The 22,013-nt window shown below is 37.8% G+C and overlaps 1 protein-coding gene across 1 annotated transcript in view; it reads left to right on the top strand.

Annotated features, from left to right (window-relative positions):
• dpp6a (dipeptidyl-peptidase 6a) overlaps positions 1–22,013 on the top strand; it is a 115,955-nt gene that overhangs the window by 88,180 nt on the left and 5,762 nt on the right. Inside the window, exons 9-22 of the mRNA XM_079447605.1 lie at positions 1,746–1,900; positions 1,979–2,076; positions 2,220–2,343; positions 3,973–4,011; positions 4,534–4,641; positions 6,623–6,714; positions 7,121–7,168; positions 7,262–7,380; positions 13,221–13,268; positions 15,579–15,677; positions 15,786–15,855; positions 17,607–17,801; positions 17,976–18,030; positions 19,572–19,671. Coding sequence (XP_079303731.1) covers positions 1,746–1,900; positions 1,979–2,076; positions 2,220–2,343; positions 3,973–4,011; positions 4,534–4,641; positions 6,623–6,714; positions 7,121–7,168; positions 7,262–7,380; positions 13,221–13,268; positions 15,579–15,677; positions 15,786–15,855; positions 17,607–17,801; positions 17,976–18,030; positions 19,572–19,671 — 1,350 coding nt within the window. The remainder of the gene's footprint in view (positions 1–1,745; positions 1,901–1,978; positions 2,077–2,219; positions 2,344–3,972; positions 4,012–4,533; positions 4,642–6,622; positions 6,715–7,120; positions 7,169–7,261; positions 7,381–13,220; positions 13,269–15,578; positions 15,678–15,785; positions 15,856–17,606; positions 17,802–17,975; positions 18,031–19,571; positions 19,672–22,013) is intronic.

Genomic DNA, 22,013 nt, shown 5'->3' with positions numbered 1-22,013 from the left:
TGTGTACGTGCGTGTGTGTGTGTATGCATGTGTCTGTGTGCTTGCGTGCATCTGTCTGTCTGTGTGCATGCGTGTGTCTGTGTACGTGCGTGCGTGCAAGTGTCTGTGTGCGTGTGTGCATGTGTCTGTGTGCGTTACAGTGTAAAGGGCATGCAGACAGAAGCAGAGACGACAGGGATAAAAGAGAGAAACGTGTTTGCAGGGATTTCTGACATTTTACATCTAATGAGTGGAGTTTTTTGCTGTTTTGTACAGAGATGTGTGCTTCAGGCTTGCTTTGGTTCATCTTGGGGTCAGTGTCTCTCTAATGATCAGATTCACCATAAAGCTCCCATGATAGTCACCACAACTTCCTCCAAAACATTTACATCATATTCTACAGACATTCAAATATATTACTGAAACTTGAGACTGATTACTTGTCTTTGAGCTGTTTCCAAATCTGTATAAGGTATTTGTTCTGATGAACACAGAGAACGATATTTGGAAGAATGCTTATAACCAGACAGATCCTCCCCATTGACTACAATGTCAGCTGTTCGCTGTCCTACATTCTTCTAAATATCTTGTTTCAGCAGAACAACAAATGTGTTAAAGAATATTTTCCTACTATGGGAGTCAATGGGGTGCAAGATCTGTTTGGTCATAAGCATGCTTCCAAATATCTTTCTCTGTGTTTATCAGAACAAAGAGATTAATAAAGATTGGAAACAACTCAAAGGAGAGTAAATAATGACAGAAGTATCCCTTTATTTTTTTTGCTTACTGTTTGTGTCTTCAATATATTTTGTTAGTAACTAAAAAAGATTGTTTAAATAGTAGGGATGTAACCATTCACCCAGCTCATGATGCAATGCGATTCACAATAGTGATCTCACAATGCAATTTATTGAGACGAATTAGAAATAAACAGCTGCCCTTTTATTATTTCCCAAATGCTGCACATTTCTTTGTAAAATAAAAATATATTTTATGTAAAATAATAAAACTAAACTGCAATTTTAAAACAAATTTTGAATCAAATATAAAAGGAATAACACAAAAGTCTCTTTAAAGAGTCTCTGTACTTTTCTTGGATTTTTATTCCATTCAAGAAATATCAGCATATTCAAGTTTTTCAAGTTTGCAGCAAACACATTGGCCCCTGCTGTTCGAAACTTGTATTCGTCACATATTATAAATGATTTTCAACCTGCTCACAGTGAATCGATACATCCCTATTAGTCTTTAAGTCATAAGTAGGTTGACATTGTATCTGCCAAAAGCCTTCAATCTGCCCATAAGCTCTGTGAACACATTCACTCCAGGAGCATTTGATGAAGTGAGCAGAAGTGCTGCACAGAAGGAGGGGTCAGGGCCCATTTTTTTACTTTTGTGGACTCCAGAAAGGCTTTTTTTCTCTGAGACTGTGGAAGGGGCACTTGATGGAGAGGACCCACACTGTCTCACCGGCCCACTGAGATTACAGCCCGCCCTGTGATTTATGGGCCAGAACCTTCCTGTGTGCGAGGGAAGCAAAGACAGATAGAAACAGGAGGTTACGGTGAAATGCTTCTAATCGTACCGAGTGCATCCACTGTGTCTGAAAGGAGATGGGCAATTTGTGTGTGTGTTGAGGTATGCTCGGAACTGGACCTCGGAGACGTTGTGTCACAGATGATTTCTTTTTACCATTCCTGCAATTATTCAAGTGATTGAACCGCTGAAATATGACTGAGCGAGACTTCTGAATCTTTCTTTCACAGCTGAGATATTTAAGTCCCATATCGCCCACTGGTGGTCTCCGGATGGAGCAAGACTCGCATACGCAACCATCAACAACACGCTGGTGCCCAATATGGAGATCCCGATATTCACCGGCTCTGTGTACCCCACGGCTAGACAATACCACTATCCTAAAGTAAGCACTGTGCGCTAGATGGTCGTATAAAATTGGAGATTATTATTTCTTATGCATAAACAAAAGACTTTTTTACAGGCAGGAGAGGAAAACCCTGTCATCTCACTGTATGTCGTGAACCTCAATGGTCCTTTACACACTATTGAGATGAGACGGCCCGAAGACCAGAGGATAGGGTGAGATATTTGTCATTCATAGTTTGCCAACACAATTCATGTCTGCACTTTCTACATAAATGTAGCTGAAATAGTGTGAATGTGAGATTATGTGCATTTGTAGATATTAAACACATGCTGTGGTTTTGTGGTGTCTATTACAGAGAGTACTATGTGACAATGGTGAAATGGGCCACGAGCACTAAACTGGCTGTCAACTGGTTGAACCGAGCTCAGAATATCTCCATCCTGACCCTCTGTGAAGCCACAACAGGTGTCTGCACCAAGGTATGTTAAGATGTACCGTTTGCATTTTATATGCCAACCCAAACAAGTTTTGTACGAAACAAGATGAAAGAATGAACAAGATGGAAACCTTTGGAAACCAGAGAGCTCAAGAACACATTCAGGCTAGCCGACAGAACATTATATGCTCAGATAGGACACTGCTGTATTTTTTCCAGTCAGAAAAACTTTCAGAAATTGCTAATCATTGTGCAGACAGTGAATGAGTTACTATAGCATTAAAGTGAGGAGGCATAGAAATTGAATTAAATGTGTTTGTTTTCAAAATCAACAGATTCATTTGAAACTAAATAGCTAAATGAAATGGGAAGAAAGTACTGCAAAGATTTCATAGTTTTAAAACATCCATTTTTCTGCATTACACAAACCTGCCAAAGCTACACTCTTAAAAATTATGAAAGGTTCTCTCAAATAATTCAGTGAAATGTTCTTTAAAGAGCCATGACAGTCTTACTTTTTTATAATCTGAAAAATCTTTTTTCGTTTTGTGAACCAGACAGGATCTTCAGATGTTAAATGTTCTTTATGGAACCAAAAGGTTCTTCTTTGGCATCGAAGAACCTTTTTTTTTTAAGAGTGTAACCGCATGATTTGTATTATCTTAGAACTGCAAACTCCTGTGATATGGACATTGCTTTGACATCACCTCTATGTGTTCCAGAGGGGGCAAGGTCAATGTAAATTTTAGGATTTGTGATGTCACTAACCCAGGAAAAAGTTTGTTGTAGTCCAAAGTCTTTAAAAAGTGATTTCTGTTAAAGAACATATCTTCCTATTCTATGAACTTTGAGCGTTGCGACTTGGCAGATGTCGCTTATGCTCCAACAGCTATACTACTGTTATGGAACTGAAGGAGAACCCAATTGCAGGCAGCGAAACGGAGATGAAGGGGTTAACAGATATACTTTAATAAATAACAAGAACAAACCAAACATCCGCAATGGGAAAACACTAACTAAACTGGATACAATAAACTGGACAATGAACACGAGGGCATTAAATAGGGGAACAAACACAGGATAACTACTAAGGGGCAGGTGAAGGTAATGAAACACTAATGGGAAGGCTAACGAGACAAAAGGGCGGGAAACACTGACGAGACACGAGAAAGCACATGGCTTTCTCACACAAAACCTAAGGCTATGCCATGACTCTGCTGCAAGACCAAGAATAAACATGACATGATAGCGGAATCATGACAACTACTCACTAACTACATTTAAAGAAGTGAAATTCCACCAGACCTCCCCTTTAAACACTGGCCTGACTGTACCAACAGAAAAAATCCTCACCACCAAATGTCAAATTCATCTTGTGCAGAAGTGAGCAGAGTTTCTCAATCGACTTCTAGTTCCAAACATCAATCTTGTGATATTTACCCTCTGTGCTTCCATAGCTGTGACATTGTTACACTTGAGTAAAGTAGAATTCTGTTCGCTGACACGTATGTCTCTTCAACTCTCACCCCTCATTGGATATAAAGGAGTTTGGGTTGGACTAAACCTGTCTTAAATCAGACACTCTGAAGAGAGCAATGCACACCTTTGTGATTGTTGAGTAAGATATTTCTTTGCATTCTTCCCAAGTTATCTGATTTTCTCTTTGTTTCAGAAACACGAGGATGAAAGCGAGGGTTGGCTACACAGACAGGTCAGTATTTTTCATTTCTGACTTGACTGAAGCAAAAAGCGCGGCGATGTGTCAGTGTTAGTCTAGAGTAATGGATTTGAATGGTTGAGGATGTTTGATGTTGTTTGTCTTATCATATTCCCCTGCAGTATCGTACATGAGCTGATATTGTTTTTCCTGATTAGATTTTCATGACTGTTTTTCGCTCGAGGGGAGTTGCCATATGAAATGTTGTGCAATATCATGAATAAAGGATCGTACTGCTCCTGCAGAAATAGGCCTCATGGCGCAAACAGACGCACCATTACAGAAGCAATGCATCATCATAATCATTCACATTCTAATGTATGTTGTTTTGTTTGAAATGTTTTGGGAGTTTTAGAAATATGGCCGCTTTGCGCTGTGGACTTCAGTGCTCCCGCAGCTCTTATAATTCAGCCATTATGAAAATCTGCAGAGGAAACCAAATGATCAAAAATACCACGAGAGGAGAAAATCTAAATAATGACGGTAATGATCATTTAAATTCACATTTCTCAACAGAACGAAGAGCCGCTGTTCTCTAAAGATGGACTCAGGCTGTTCTTCACCAGAGCAATCCCACAGGGAGGACGAGGAAAGTTCTTTCACATCTCCATGTCCATCTCACAGGTACGATCAGCAAAACGCGAAGGGGCAGCCCACACAAATATAAATCATTATTAATATTATTTATGAGTTTGTACTTGCTGTTTGGTCAAGTGAAATTATTTTTCTCTTCAAAAATACACTGGTCCCAAATTTTAATGTCAGGTCCTGGTGGTCAACTCCAGCGTTTTGCAGGTTTTAGAACTGATAACATGAACATTGCATCAACATAAACCAGACGCTGGTGTCGAAGAGTTTGAGCCAGTAGTTTCACTAGAGTATTAAGACTGCAATGCAAGAGTCCAAAATCCTGCTTATTTTACATTGTCATAGTAATGTCATCATAATGAACAGATGCTGAAATGAAAGAGCTTCTCTACATCCGGTTGGATGAAGAAATTAGTGGACAGGTTGCTGGAACAGTTTGATATTCTCTTACTAGAATCCTCTGGGAATGAAATGGTGCAGCTGTTTAAAGGTCATTCCTGGCAAATGACTTCACAGAGTTTCAACAGCATTTTGGTGCTAATGTGTGAATGTTAGCGATACCAATTAAAGAAGAAAAAAACATTGTTTGTGTGAAAAGCAGAGGTGGTGCATTTACTGGAAAAGGTTAATGTGACAATTGTGGTGCAGTTTAACACACAGTAGAATAGTGGACGTGTGCTGTTTATTCTAATCGCGTTACTTTCAAGTACATTTAGAAACAAAACTTGAAAATAAGCTGTAAATCACAATGTATCTTACATCCTTTTGATTATTTATAAAATATGATATGATACCTGAGATAAAACAGCATATTTTAAATACAGTCGAGATTGCAAGAAGCAAATGTAGAGTCAATCAGTAAAGATTGACTTTTTTTCCAGTGTTTAAAAATATTACAATAACTAACAAATTTAAGGAATAAACAAATTCCAAGCTTCCAGCCAACTAGTACATATGACAAAAAATAACATATAATTCATAGTTGATTTGTGAATAGAAATACTGGGCTGTAGACATGTGTGCATTTTTCTCAGTACTCCAAAGCAAAGTGGTTAATTTTGCTACAAAAAATTAAGTTAAGATTCCTGACTGGTTCATTCAAATGAAATTCTTTACTTCATTTTCCCAAGGCAATTGGTTTCCTAATGTGCTAAAGTCAGCTTTCTACAGTGCGCAGGAGTTTAATTTACACAGAAAATTGGTTTCCACATAATTAGCTATTTTAGTTACTCTAGTAAATTGTTCAGACTTAGAAAGCCTAACTTCTCTTTGTATAATATCACACACATTAAGATGAAATTGGGCTACATGCCTGCTGGGGTAAAATGTCAATTTAATTTTTCAAAAACATTAGATGGTAGCAAACAGTTGGATTAAGGTCATTGAATCTAAAATTGAATATCTAAAATGTTATTTATGTATTACTTGCATTTGAATGGTATATATATATTTAAATACATTTTTAATACATTTCTGTCATGACAACTCTTGGAGGGTTTAGCATGGTAGTGTACATGACATATACATGTATTTGGTCTTGGCGGAATAGATCTGCTACGCTGCTGCTGCGGAGCAAGAATGGAGACTTGCTACTGCCAATACATCCACAAAATGCTGCTGTGTGCATATAACATATGTGAATAACCCCCGTATAGGGTACATGATCACCTTATAGCAGATCTATTCAGGTGGAGCTGGGGAAGGAGGCGGGTTTCTGAAATATGTGCAGTGCTACAACAATCACAAGCCGAGATTAAACGTAGAGCAGCAAGCTCATTGGCTGCTGATACGGAAGAAACCAATCAGCTGCGCCTTGTAGTAAAGTTATTTTGTCAGATTGGTTTAGACTTTAGGACTGCGCCATCAAGAGTTTCATGCCAGAACTTCTCTGTCATTAATATACTATATTTACTAAATAAATACATTTTAAGCAATCCATCAGCATTATACTGTTGTACTGGCTTTTATTCCGATTCATCAGTATGAATGACATATATGTTATGTGTTCTCTTTGAAGCCCAACAGCAGCACAGATACTCTACAGTCCATCACATCTGGAGACTGGGACGTCACACGTGTTCTGGCCTATGATGAAGACAGCCAGTTAATGTGAGCAAAACAACCAAAGCCAGAAACTGTACATTGTGTACAAAAGGGACAATATGATACATGTTGATATCATCTAAATGTATTTAGATACAATAAATGGGCTAGATGGCACAGGTGAGCTTTTGTTCAGCAGGCTAATTTCCGGTCGTATAACACTATCGAGATATTTTTGTTTATGGAAGTATATTCATACTTCCATAAACAAACTGTATGGATCTTTTTAGTCAAACTTAAAAATGTCTAAATGTCATTGTTGTTGTAACTGAACTTTTACTCCAGGGTTTGTAGCGACAAGCTATATTTCTTAAAAAACGTATATGTCACTCTTTATAGTCCAAATATTTGTTTGTGTTCACTGCATGTGTCGGTCAGTCATGTGTTGATATTGTGCTGTTTGAATGAACAGATATTTCCTGAGCACTGAGGACAATCCCAAAAGAAGACATCTGTACAGGTACATGTAGTGTATATACTCATGACTCGTGTGACTGCTGGTGTCACAGCTGTTGTCTCGCTGACAGTGTTGATGTGTCCGTGGTTGTTTCAGCGCAGACACGGTCGGCACCTTCAACCGCCGCTGCCTGTCCTGTGATTTCACTGACAGCTGTGGATACGTCACCGGCTCCTTCAGTCACGGCAGGGATTACTTTCTGCTTGACTGTAAAGGTAGATATCACTGCTTTGTTTTTCTCTTTCCTCTCATCATAAAGATCGAAGAGCTGTAGTCTTGTTTGTTGAATACACCATCGAGTGTGACTTATTTCTCTTCTTCTGACTTGCATTGCTTTCAGGGTTTGTTTACTTACTGCCAGTTTTAGAATCATTGGCTTTAACTGCTTTGTAATTTCCATGAGTTTATAGAGTGAACAGCTTTTTGTTGTACTTGTGTTTACAAGGTTTCTGCTGCGACAATGAACACATCTGAGGAAAAACTTGTTTTAATTAATACAACATTACACTATTATTCTGAATTTCTATCACTTTTTGCCATCCAAAGTGAAAGAAAATATACAGTGTTTCCCATTCACAGAGACAGAGCAAACAGGTAGCATACATCATGGCGTTAGCATCATTATGTTCAGCTTCTATATTATTTCCAGTTAAAATAGCAGTCTGCAATTAGGGACATTTGACAAACACCCTTTCCGTCGTTTAAAAAGAGCATCGCATATACACAACGGAGCTGTAGGTATCACGCACACCCATGACATTTATAATGATGATCTTTCGGCACTAATATCCTTATTTAGCGCCTTCGAGCACAGACCTCAAATTTAAGGCGTGGCCCGAGACAGAATTCTGAGTCCGACTGAAGCAGTGTTTGTTTTGTACCTCCGCATTACACAGGCTGTTGTCATTTCGTTTCTTTATTAAATTCATTTAGAAAAAGGTTTGGAGTGTTTTTTGTTTGTGGCTTAGGTTCAGAACGCGTAGATTGCCAAGTGCGCTGGAGCACGAATTCGAATCAATGATGTGAATGACAACGTTTAAACTGTTGAAAATTAGTTATAGCAATATGGGCATGAGTCTGCTTAAATGCCTCCTTTAGCTTCGGTTGTCGTCATAAGAAAAAAATATACAATCCAACCCAGTCTCGCAGCAGTGTCAGTGAACACATCTTTTTTTTAATGTCACTCAGCACTTTCTTTTCATGTAATTCAGCACGACTACAATACACAGACTTGCGTGTGTATTTACATTTATATAGTGGGGCAATGGCACTGTGAAAAAGGCCTGATACCCGGACTTGAAAACTGGCCCGAAGCACAACCCTATGAGCTTAAATTTGTCGGGCTCGAAATCCAAAACTCTATTTCAAGCATCCAAAATTTTGTTGTCATGACATACAATTACTCATATCAGATACATTTTGGTAATATATTTTGGGGATTTCTAGTAAAAAGATATAATTCATTTATTGTTTTATCTAGCAAACGTTAGAAAATTATTTACCATGTTATCACCGCTGGTTCTAAATATATGGTAACAAATAAATTAGTTCAACTGGTAAATACTTTTATGCTTCCTTTTTTGATGGCTCTTACCAAAATGTCTCTTGCCTTCAAAATGGCTCATCTTTTGACAGCTCTTGCCATTTTTTGATGGCACCGATCCCCCAACTGCTCCCTGGGCGCCGTAGCGATGGCTGCCCACTGCTCTAGATGTGTGTTCACACTGCTGTTTGTGTGCACTTGGATGGGTTAAATGCAGAGCACAAATTCAGAGTATGGAACACCATACTTGGCCACATCCAACTGCTGCTGCTAACTGCTACATATTTGTGAACTCCCATTTTACCATGTGCTGTGCCCTATTTTCCCCATTTATATCTATGGAGCCAACGATTAAATTACTACATTAGCTATTGTATTCTTTATAGATTGAGTCACTTAATTATTATTTTAAAATGCACCAGATTGCAGCATTTACATTTAAAATATTCACAATTTTCATGCATGCCCCACGGAGAAAAATACGTTTAGCCCACATAGTCTCACTCAATTCTGTTGGAAACACTGAATATAGAAATACATTTTGTGTGCATTCTCTCTGGTGGTTAATCTTTTTTATGTCAATGTACCCCTGCACAACATTTTCATGTTTTCAGGAATCATTTTGCCCCTAAAAAAGTGATCATTCATTCACCCTCAAGATTGTTTTAAACCTGTTTCAATTTGGTTGCTCTGTTGAACACATTTGGAAGACATTTGGGTTTCATTTAAATCATAAATGTACATTTTATAATATTATTCCATTAGGTGTGCACATAATGACGGTATGAGTCATTTTATTTCTCGATACTGATATACTGTATTCCACGGTATAGATTTTATACAGTGAATATCAAATCACACTTATTTACATATCACAGTATTAGTTGGAAAATAAAAATGTATTTGATTTCGCCACAACGTTCTATACCTTCACAACTGGTCCATGATTGTGTATATATCTGAGTATCGAGGAGGTAGAAACTCTATTGTATTGTCTTGTTACATTCGTTTTTTACTCGCATTTGGCTTTGAAATTTTAGAACCCAATTTACTGAAGTACGCATATTGCTATTAAATTCAGGATGTGATAACATTTGCAAGATTGTAATTTTATTGATGAATGAATGGAGCATCTGAGTGTAAGACAGAGAAGTGTACATTCGTTCAGAAATGCTGAATGTCAAGAGATCCCTTGTTCGATCTTTGTTTTGTTAGAGCAAAAGATGCTGTAACGGGAGTCTTTCACCTCATCTTAACCCCGACTTCAGTAAACAGTTGTGAATTCAATGTTTCAGTGATGGTCCATCTGGAGACCATGAGCCTGTACTTTTATTTTGTGTTCTGACCAGCCTAATTCACCCGAGATTAGTGCAATATCGTACTGGCAGAAATGGAAAAAGAGGCTTACTTTTCCCCTCAAGTTATAATATATAACGTATGTAGCCTTGACGGGTATCGAACAGGGAACAATACAAATACACCACCGCAGAGCTATAAATGAAAACAACTGCAGAGAGGTCACGGCGTGAGTTTCATAAAGAGTATGTTACTTTAACAACACTGGTTCGATATAGCAGCACCTTTATTGTTCAAAAGTTTCCATTCTGCAAAGTGCATCGATTATTTCATTTTCTCTGTCTCTCAAATGGATGGCTGATTCCTACTGCGGCCGATTTGTTTTGAGGGCTTGGATGCTTTAGTGGTCGTATTCATGAAGCATCATGACAGAACTCCTGGAAGAACGGTTGTTGTGTTTACGATGGGAGACGTTTGTCTGCTTCATAAGAAAAGCTTGTGAAAAGCTTCTTCAAGCCGATGCTCATTAGACAGTGAAAGCTTTAATGCACTTTTTCAGTTTAGTGACTCTGCGGTCTTTCAGATAAACTTTAAAGCACTTGTAAAAGGGCTGTCTATAAAATATGCTTTGAGGTGCCTAACGCCGGGTCCTAACCAGACACAACGCAATGCCGCGACACACAATAAAATGTCTTTGTCAAATGTGTTAACCGAGATTTTGTTCTAAGCAGCTGTGACAGCGACGTCAAGAGTGAAGGTGGATTGTATTTCAGAAAGGCTTTCTATTTCTTTGGCACTGCCGCATCTTCAAATCCAGCAGATCCACCGTTTATATAACAAGCCCAAATGCAGTGAACAAATAAACACAGCTGAACTTTGCAAACGCGGTGCTCTCTATCTCTCTTGCTCCAGCTGGTTGACACGCATGCGCTTGCTCGGTCTCCTTGGTTGACGCGTGGGCCTGCTTTCCAGGAGAATTCGCCTATTTTTAGCAGAAGTAGTTAAAAGCCATTCATTATTATTATGGAGCGGTAGCTGCTTGTTTTGCTCCAAAGCTTACATTTATTTACAAAAAGTGACAGAAGCGAATGTTGTCTGTTTTGTTAATGGTTTTCTGGAGATGTAAAAATAAAAATACAAAATCATAACACTTTTTTTGAGCGATTTATTTATTGCTAGACAAATCATACTCAGTTCTGGTTTATGGTGGGTTTAATGGACATTTCGAATAGAATAAAAAGCCCACCTTGTTGGCAGAGACTATTTACACTAGCTCTGCTGCCCCACCAATATGTGATTGGAATAGAAAGAGTGTATGCCACAAAAAAATGAAGAAGTCCTGCAAATTGAATGATTGTTTGTTGATTTTTACATAAAACTTGATTTCTGTGTGTGTATCATCACTTGTTATACATTTCCAGCATAATTTAACAATTCCGCAAAAATATAACATCTCTAAATAGCACATAGTTTGACCACGATCAATTCAAATTAATTTTTATAGCACTTTGGGGAAAAAAATGAATTTATATGAATTATTTATGAATAATAATTAATAATAATAACAATCGATAAGAAATACGAAAAAATTTTGAATAACCAATACATTTACATATATTGATATATTGAAAATATATTGGTATAGAAAATCTTTAATTTGCAATAATATTAATAATAATAGTAAGCAGGTTATGTGATCGCTTTGGGATCTAAGCATTTCCTTTCGAGTGACCGCTCGAAAATCCCACAGAGTAATGGCACCCCTCTTCTCTTGGTATGGCCTAAATTCATCACTTTTTAAATTACTGCTGTGGAAAAACCTATGAAATTATAAATATGTTTTTGTTTCTTTTAAATTACCATAAAGGGAACGCTAGAAGCCTAACTTCTTTTAGTCTCCACATCTTTTCTGTGAAGTGAACGAAGCTAATGCATTGAGTGGAAAAAGTTTGCCCTACTTCCGGTCTCTGTCGCCATATTGTGAAAGAGGCGTAACGTCCGATAAGGAACCAAGAAAAGTTGGATTTTCATGTTCGAAAAAACTTTCCGAAAAATATACGAACGTTGGGGGAGTGTATCGAGCACAGAAATACTACGTCATACGTCCAACTCGTGTTTGGAAAAGTTGACCATGTCAAGCATGAGAAGCCATTTAACATGGGAAATACGTTTAACATTGTAAAGAAGTCAGAATGCATGAAACAATGTTGCACATCCCCTTTAAAGATGTTCTGAACTGTTCATTTTTATTATTTGATACTGTTGTCTGAGGTCTACATATGAATTTTGCGTGGTTTTTACATTCGAATACAAGTCAATAAGTAATAGGCTATTTTCTACCCAGGTTTTGAGCCCAGCTCGACAAACGCTCTGTTTTGAGGGCGTGCCGCATTGAAGACTTGGACTATGATTGGATAGCAGTTTGCATAGTAAACTTAGTTGGAGCCTTCTGTGAATTTGGTTAGACACGCAACGTTAGGTTACACATAATCAGAATATATCCAGCGATCTCTAACAAAGTACAAATATTACTCACATAAGATTGCCTCGCCATTCCTGTCGGATGACTGTACAGCACTGCTTTTTAATTTTAGTCTCTCCGCAAATCCAGAGCTGGAACGTCTTTGAAAATAACCACAAGTTCCTAATGTTGGAATCCAAAGAAGGTTATGCAGCGGCTGTGTTCTTCCACAACCAGGCAATGCACAATATATAGCGATCTTTAACGGCACGTTTATTGCTCGCTTGCTCTATTCCTCAGAAGGTCGGCATTCGGTAAAAATGAGTTAATAAAAGTGTAAAAAATTCACATTTCATGTCCAGTTTTTTTCTCATGTGGCAAGTAGCCGTGTAATAAGCGGGATAATGTGCAAGCAGCTTGCTGTTATTGCAAAGGGGATCCTTTCGACTACCTTAAGAATTGCAAAGGATTCAGGTGTTCCTGGACACTCAAATGTTGCATTTCCTGATATTGTAACATTCATTATGGCCAGTGTTTTACCACTCAAGCAGGTGCGTTCTGGCTTGTTCACATTCTATAGAAATAAACTTCACTATTTCCCTTACTCAAAAAACACATTTGCTTTTGCAAATTCAGACTGCATTTTATACTGTTTTCATTAGGTGATAACATTTGTTTGAGCTTCAGTAATAAACTCATTATAGAAAGATACAAATAGAGCAAATAACTTTGTATGTGTTGCTGTGTTGTATCAGGTCCTGGAGTTCCTTTTGTGGCAGTATACAGCACCCAGGACAAACAGAGTAAGTAGACAGTCCTCTCTGTCTCTCAATGTTTGTGTGCATGTGGCTATGTGTGTACTTGTATACAAATGTGAATAATGGCATGTGTATAAAAACATAAACATGGTTACCGAGACACTTCCTGTGTGCCAAACATACTAAATGATGATTTGTTTAAAAAAAAAATGCTAAACCATGGTTAGCTTTAGGGATAAGGTAAGGGGACAAAACATTGGAAAGTCCTTGGCTAAGTTACTCTGAAAAAGTGGTCATGATCACGGGTGAGACTTTTATAATAAATATAAAACAAACACCCACTAGGGGGTAACATAACAAAACACGGGAAAATAATAACATGACAAGACAGGACTAAGACTTACTACACTTAAACAAGACTAAAATTAACTTTCAACATGAACGATACGACTAGACTAGACTGCGCACACAGACACACTTACTCACAATAACAGTAGTTGTGAAGATGCTTCACACTGTACCGGTCGTACACACCCAGCATTCATTTCATTATAAGCCCACAGCATCATGCCGATGCATATGAGTAGATCTTCTCTCAGCCCCACGCTGAGAACACTCACACATGATTGGATTATAGTCTGATGCTCCGTGACTTCCATATAATGTGACCTTTCTTTGTAAGAGGCCAGTAATTGTGTTATTCTGGATATAATATCACATTGGAGTGAATGTCAATATCTGTGTGTGAGGAGTGTTTATTCAAATTTAATCTTTAAAGTTCTTGTCCCGTCATTTTCCTTTTTTTTCTTACCGTATCCACATTTTTCACATCCACATGTTTACGTAAATTGTAAATGTGACACTAAGGTGAAATTCGCAGACATGCGGATCCTTTTCCTTGTCGATTCGTTGCTTGTTTTCAAATCTTCAGCATTGGTGCGATGGGAGCAAGTGCGCTTTGTGGGACTTGAGTCTGAGGCGGCGCTGATAGGGCCGTGTTAAAGAGAACCGCCATGTGCTCTTAATTGTTATGTGAGCTTTTAAGACTCTATCGCTGTTGCTCAGAACAGAATCTGTGTGTGTTTACAGCAGCTGGTTTGATATCTGCTCTCTTTAGACTCTATCAGAAAGCACAGCTGTTTACTGACCTCCCCAAACCTCTGAACATCTACAACTATAAATCAGCCTCTGCTTATCCAAGACCCATTCCTTTAGGAATACTAGACTCATTTCTGGGGGTTTTGAGAAGGTTTTTAAAGAGCCGCAGATGCTTTCTTTCAGATAAAGAATGGATTTTGTAAATTAATGTTGTCAAACGACCAAACAATAGTAGTCAATACCAGTGCAGGGAAATGTTATGAATCTCAACACAACAGTAAAATGTTCTAATAAACACAAAATAAGAAGCAAATATTTGGTAATAAATATTGTTATACTAAAAATAATTTAATTTAACATTAAAGTACCCGTGAATTTCTGATCGCTTTATGCGCATTTCAGAGTGAAACAGAATACTGAATGAGGACAATTGTGGGCGTGGCTTGTGTTTTCCTATTCGATTTGATTGGATATATAAAAACAGGTGTTGCATTTTGAAATGGCAGCAGAGGGAGGGAGGGAGTTAATGGATGCGACGCCCAAACTGTCAAACTGACATCATCAGAGATGGATCACCGCTGTTGGGCCGAAGTGCATTTTTAGATGTTTATAAAAGAATATGAGGGCACATGATATTTGAAACGAGAACGATCTACACTTATAATGTTTATAATACAAACACTGCAATATTCAGTGAAAACATTTTAATTGTTATTTTAATTTCATTGGGACTTTAAATTTATTATGTAATATAATTGATATTAAGGGTCTGTGTGAATTTTAGTGGTGAGGTTGCGAATTACAACCAACGGCTCACTCCACCGCTCACCCCTCCCTTTCGAAGCACTTTCGTGTCTTTGCTGAATGAGATAACGTATTTATAAAACGCATTCAGAAACAACGTGGAGAATTCTACGTAAGGGGTCCCGCGGTGTATGTAGACAGAAATAGCTCATTCTAAGGTAATAAAAACGAACTCATCATTATTTAAGCTCTTTATAAACCTCTGAAGACATAGTCATGTATATTATAGTGCATTTCTGTCAACAAATCCTAAAAAAATGACACACTGGACATTTAAAGCATTTAAATAAAACACAGTGTACAAGTATTTCTCAGTTGCTTTAGGAGTAATTTTTAAACAGTAGTACCTACTGCTGAAAGTTTTAAAGGCACTTTATGTGAATGTTTTTCAGCAAATATAAAACATATTTTTGTACCATTGACTTTTCTACATGAATATCTTTCTATCTACAGAGGTGTGTGACATTGAGCTGAATTTGAACCTGAGGAGAAGCGTGGACTCAGTGCAGATGCCACGTGTGGAATACAGAGAGATAAATATAGAGGATTACAGTACGTTATCTAAATCATGTTTAAATATTTGCGTTGAACCGTTTAGAAGGATTAAGAGGGATATTTATGTAATACAGATGCAGATTAATGTCAGATTGTCGTCCTCAGGCCTCAGCATGCAGATCCTGAAACCTGCCGGCTTCGTAGAAACATCCCACTACCCGCTACTGCTTCTTGTGTGAGTAAATGCCAACAATTCACCACGTTTCTTTCCACACAACCCATTTCAGCTTTATGAATCCCATCTTTATTATTCTAGTTTTGCTCTTCGCAAGATCAATATTTCATGCTTTACTTTCACAAAATGGTTTGAGAGGACCTTATGTAAGATGTATTTATATGAGCCCTTAAAAACAGTATATGGGTGTTTCTGCAACTGCGGGCACTTTTATGTCTCAGCAGTGAAATTTTCGATTTATGTAAAAATGTGTCATATGACGCTTTATAAATATATTCACAGTGTCATCACACACCTTGGAAAAATATCATTAAAGATTAATGTGATATAAAATGATAGCATTTACAGGTCCAAACACCGTTTTTGTTCATGTCCCACAATAACAATATTAAGATATTAAGCTAATTGAATTTCAATTTGACATTATTCAAATGGAATTGTCTAATATAGATATTAATTTACAGCATCATAAATGTTTGTGTACATTTTACATATTTTTATAATTTTATGTTATAAGTAAATCTGCCTGTCCCACACTTTTGAGTCCAATGTACAATTGAGTACAATGAAAAAAAGGCAAGTTTTATCGAATTAAATACATTTGAAAATTTGTATGTATATTTAGGTTTAATTCATGTATATAAAGATGCTAAGAGTCAAAACTAATGTAGAAGACCTTCCTAGCTTCCAATTAGCTGCAATATTAGCAAAAATGTCTTTACCGCAGCACATTTTCAAGTTTTCCTGTATATTAAAGGTGCAGTTTGTAACAATTTTGCAGTAAAATATCCAAAAACCAGTGTTATATACTGTGTTTTGTTCAGATGAGTACTAACAATATCACAAAAGTTTTCTAACTACTTGTAAATCATGAGTAAATCGCCATTGTAAACATTGACAGGGTGCTGTGCAGTTGCCTGCCAATGGCGTCATATCCGCGTTACCCTTTGTTACCGCCTTCACTGACGTAGAAACCGCATGACAACAGTGTCGTGGACAAATGCGGAAGTAGTGTCTAGCAATCCCAAGCTTGTTTCGAGCAGTCACTTCTTTATAGACCACAATTATACGCAACATTTATAAAACTTTGTTACTTTACCTCATCCGCTAACATGATATCTCGTTCCCGTACGATTGATGGCCATCAGCGGTGGAGTTGAGGACAACAGGTCCCATCACACTTTAAAATACAAATATAAAAATAAACATGTTGTAGATTAAAATCTTAATGACACAGTTTTGTTGACCTTATAATATGTATTTCAGAATATAAAATTCACAGAATTGTTTTATTTTATTTTGGACACCCTTATATAAATCCAATATATGAGGTCTTTAAAGAAGTGCTGCAGGTCATGTTATTACCAGAAGAGCAGCTCTTCTCATGCTGTGCTTCAGGTCTCATCAAGAGTAAGAATGTAACTCTGAAATAGACTTCAGTCTGTATTATTAATCTTTGTCTTCTCAGCCGCACACTTTCAGCAGCTGTTATAACACCACAGATTAGTTTTTCTACCGACGGCCTTCAATTAACCCACCGCACACATCAGACATATAGCGTCAGAACAAGCAGCGGTCACCTGAACTCTCTTTAGAGACACATGCAGTCAGTACATGCGGGATAGAAACAGATCATCTCAACAGCTAAACTATTTACATTAGGCAGCTTCTATTCATGCCGACCCAAATTTCTGCTGTTGCGATTAAACCAATTATGTCTAAAAGTGCTGCACTCTCTCTCTCTCTCGCAGAGATGGTACTCCAGGCAGTCAGTCGGTCTCAGAGCAGTTCCACATTGATTGGCCGCTGGTGCTGGTCAGCAGTTTCGGGGCGGTTGCTGTGCGCTTTGACGGTCGTGGAAGTGGCTTTCAAGGGACTAACTTTCTCCATAAGGTGCAGCGCAGGCTGGGGATGTTCGAGGAAAAAGACCAGCTGGAGGCCCTCAGGTAGTCGAGCCACCATCTGTGAATATCCACCAGTGCCAACACGCAGCTGTACACGTACTGATAAACATGAGACACGTCCCATGAACCCTCACAGACGATCTATGAACTGTGATTGAGATTCTCATTATTCTGCACCGTAAATCTGATCAGTGAAAGACTGAATGTGTTTGACAGAGTTATGCTGAAGGAGCCGTACGTTGACAAGACCAGAATTGGAGCTTTTGGGCAGGTAAGAACTTTCGTTTTCTAAGAAGTGTGTCGCTACAATTGAACAGCGCTGTATTACGTCAATATATTGTTCAGATAATATTATTTATTCTTGCGCGATGTGGGAAAATATTTGGGTAAATTCCAAATGTTTTTGCATTTTTTAAGGGGACTGCAAAACGGTTCGATTTCTTCCTGAAGAGTTCTTCCAGAGTTAATAAAGGATACACGTGATGGCCACGTGATGTGGGTCACGGTACATTTGAAAGCAACAAAGGCAAAAGATTTAAAATTGACAATGACAGAAAATGTTAATAATAGTATCTCTTTGCAACCGCTGATGGCGTTGGGTCAGTCAGTGCAAACACATACATGATACAATAATGCAATCCACCCTTCAAAGAGCTCACTTCAAGGGCACAGCCCTTCAAAGGAAGAACAGCACAGGGATGCTCACTTGAGTTTGCAATTTGCCCTTCCCCTAGCATAAAACAATAAAGACAAAAAAAAAGAAACACTTGAAGTCAGTGGGAGTTCTAGAGATTGAACAGCAGCATCTACCAAAGCAGATTGAATTATTGCATCAGTTTGCTCGTGTGCTGCGTGTGCAATTCACCGTGTCATCGAAGCTGCACTTTAAAGTTTTGTCATGCTTTCCATCAAGATCACCAAAAATTATTATGATAATTTGGAAACAGCTGAGCTAATGCAACACTACTGAAAAAGGTCACAGTTTTGCTTCTGTTTCAAATCACTCTATAAAGTGACAGTTCACCCAAAAATGAAAATTCAGTCATCCTTTACTCACGCTCTTGTCATTTAAAACCTGCATGACTTTCTTTCTTCTTCTGCAGAAGAAAGTTGGTAACAAAACAGCCCCATTCACTTCTATTGTATGGACACGAAACCAATGCAAGTGAATGGCGTTGACAACATTCTTCAAAATATCTTCTGTTGTTTTCTGCGGAAGGAAGAAAGTCGTAGATTTAAAAATGACAAAAGGGTGAGTAAAGGATGACAGAATGTTTGGATTTGGGTGAAATAACCTTTTAAGTAAAATGTGATTTTTAACAGTTGTTGATATTGGCAAGTTGTTATTATAGTTGAGGTAGACTGCCAAAGGTAAACCTGAGTAACACGATCTAATATATATTTTTAATATAATATTATAGGGTTATATAAGCGATTGATGAATTTATAGATTTAGCTTGGAAGGATTTTTCAGGTTGGAACAGCTTTAATGTTGGTGAACATGACGATTTTGCTGTTTTAAGCGGGAGACATTTGAATTGATCTCTACACTTCATAACTTCTCTCTTATCTTAAGTCCTGAGCAAATTGGTTTCACGCGGCAAAGAGAACTTCATTGAAAGAATCCATGCATTTCTGACCACAAGCTCTTTTTTAACTCATGACTGTTTCTTCTCATGAAAGATTACGTCTTTTTCACCTACGTTCAGAGGGTATAAGACTGGATTTCTGCTGCACATTTCCATGAGGTGTGATCGTATCACAATTCAGTGTATAGGATGTGATGAGGGTTGAATTGTGTTGATGTTTCAGGTGTATGGAGGTTATATCACCAGTCTTCTGCTGAGCTCTGAAGAGTCTGTGCTCAAGTGTGCTGCAGTGCTCTCACCCATCACTGACTTTACACTTTACGGTACAGTGTGTGTGTGTGTGTGTCCGTGTGTGTCTCTTATTAGCACATAAGTGTTCATACGCACAGGACTTCAGAGACAGAAATAGCTGTGAAATGTCACGGGTTGGAAAACATCCAGGCTCGGATTATCATTCAATTCCGTTTTCAAAATTAAGAAGTACAATTGTCTTGGCTTAAGTGTTAAACTTTGATGAGAATAGATGCATTTTCACCAGATGATTTGATGTAGACATCAGAGCCATAAACCCAGCACACATCTATACATAATGCTGTCTGCATTTGTGTCCTATAAATAAATGATAAACATCTAAAAAGAGCAGCTACACATAGATTGTAAACCACAACCTCCTACTTATTATTAAACATCCCACACAGAACATTTTAGAGATGTTGGCGTTTACATTTATTCATTTAACACATACTTTTCTTCAAAGTGACTTCAAAGCACCAGCTAAAGTACGACTCCTAGAGAGAGCACAAGTACTGCTGCCATGGCACATTTCTGTTCAATACTTGATAACATATGTAATATAGTTGTAAGATAGATAAGCGCTCCCAGAAATGGATGAAAATGAATTATCAGATGAAGATTGTGAGGGTTGTAAATTCAGTGTCACGGGTTTTGAAAGTGACCTTGTATAAAGAGCGTTTCTTCATCTTTTAAATAAAATACACTCATTGTTCCGGCTGTTTGTGTACTCTGGTGCTCTGTGTAACAAAAAGCGTGACTTTTAAACTATACAAGGCATTGTTCATGGTGCAAGACACGGTAAAAAACAGCCTAAGTCAGCCTCAGAAACAACTGAAGGTAGATGGAGGGGATTGTGTACTGTGCATAGTGCGAACTACGGGGGAGCTAGGGGGAGCTCGGCTCCCCTTAATAAGAAATTTAAGACAAAGAATATTGACAATGTGAATATTTTGAAGTGCAATTTCAGTTGTGTAATGCGATCATGATTGATTATTATGTGTAAAATAGCAAAAATATTATTTATTCATGCATGACGGTGAATAAAACCTAATTTACTTCAATAAAGATTACTATACATGCTATTCCTATGGAGCGATTTTAGTCTCATTATTGTTCACGCAAAAAACAAGATACACACATGCGTAAACAGTTTTGCATGCATAAAACCTCATTTACGTGCACATAGTATATATTTACATTTACGAAAAGCAATTCACGTGCGTAAAACAAAACAATTTTCTCACAAAGTACGTTTCGCAAACATACAACTGCGCATAAAACTTTCGAAAGGTTAAAATGTACACGTTTGTATTGTTATGTGAATGTCCTAATCGTCATACACGTGTGAATCGCATTGGACGTGTGTGTGTGTGTGTGTGTTTTTTGAGACTCTCCAATCAGATTCAAGCTTACCATTCAACCAATCACAACCCGCTGAGGGCGCAGGACTCAAGGAAAACGGCTCTGCGCAGCTTCGGTGCAGGTGGCACATATTTTGTTTTGAACGTTACATAGTTCACGGCGAGTCTGTTTTTATATTTTTAAATGTTGCTTACGTTACGAATATGATGTGTTTATGTGGTTGCCAATCCAAAATAATAGAGTTGTTACATGAACATAGATGATTTTGGTTACATGTGGAATAAAGTATTTTTATCGACTGCAAATCTTCAGTTTCCTCCCATTTTGCGATTCATTGCTGTATCATGTCTATTAACCTTACCGTGTTTCTATCTGCGGTCAGTAGTATTGTCAAAGACGGTTTGTGTGTTTTTTTTTTATTAAAATCTGATAATACTAGTTAACTTTAAATGTAGTAATTTATTAGTATGGGTCTATATAGGCTAATATATCTATCCATTTAATCTAAATTAGTAAAATAATCCCTTCAATGGCGTTTACAGAAGCCAATAAGGAACATAACACGTATGTCTAACTAGACTATATTCATTTACATGAAGAAAGAACTGCAAAGTCAGGGGAAACATTACAGTATTTCAAACTGACTTGACAGAACGCATAGTGAAATGAGACCAGGTGGACAGCAGCGAAGTAAATTGAGTATTGTATTTTATTTAACAGTAAAAAATATAATAAACTGTACCCACAAAGCTGCGCAAGCGTGGGAAAGATCGTAATGTGATTAACGTGCGGTGAGGGTGATGCGTCATTTCCGTTCTATTTGAGCCAAACTGCACTAAAGCTGCGCAGAGCCCTTTTCCTTGAGTCCTGCGCCCTCAGCGGGTTGTGATTGGTTGTATGATAAGCTTGAATCTGATTGGCTAAAGAGTACGACAACTCAAGTGGTTGGGATTGCGTTGCCAGGAGAGTCTCAAAACACACACACACACGTCCAAGGCGATTCACACGT

Source organism: Barbatula barbatula (assembly GCF_947034865.1).
Source record: "Barbatula barbatula genome assembly, chromosome: 23".
Lineage (NCBI taxonomy): Eukaryota > Metazoa > Chordata > Actinopteri > Cypriniformes > Nemacheilidae > Barbatula > Barbatula barbatula.
Note: the sequence above shows the minus strand (reverse complement) of the source record. Positions and strands in the feature narration are given on the sequence as shown.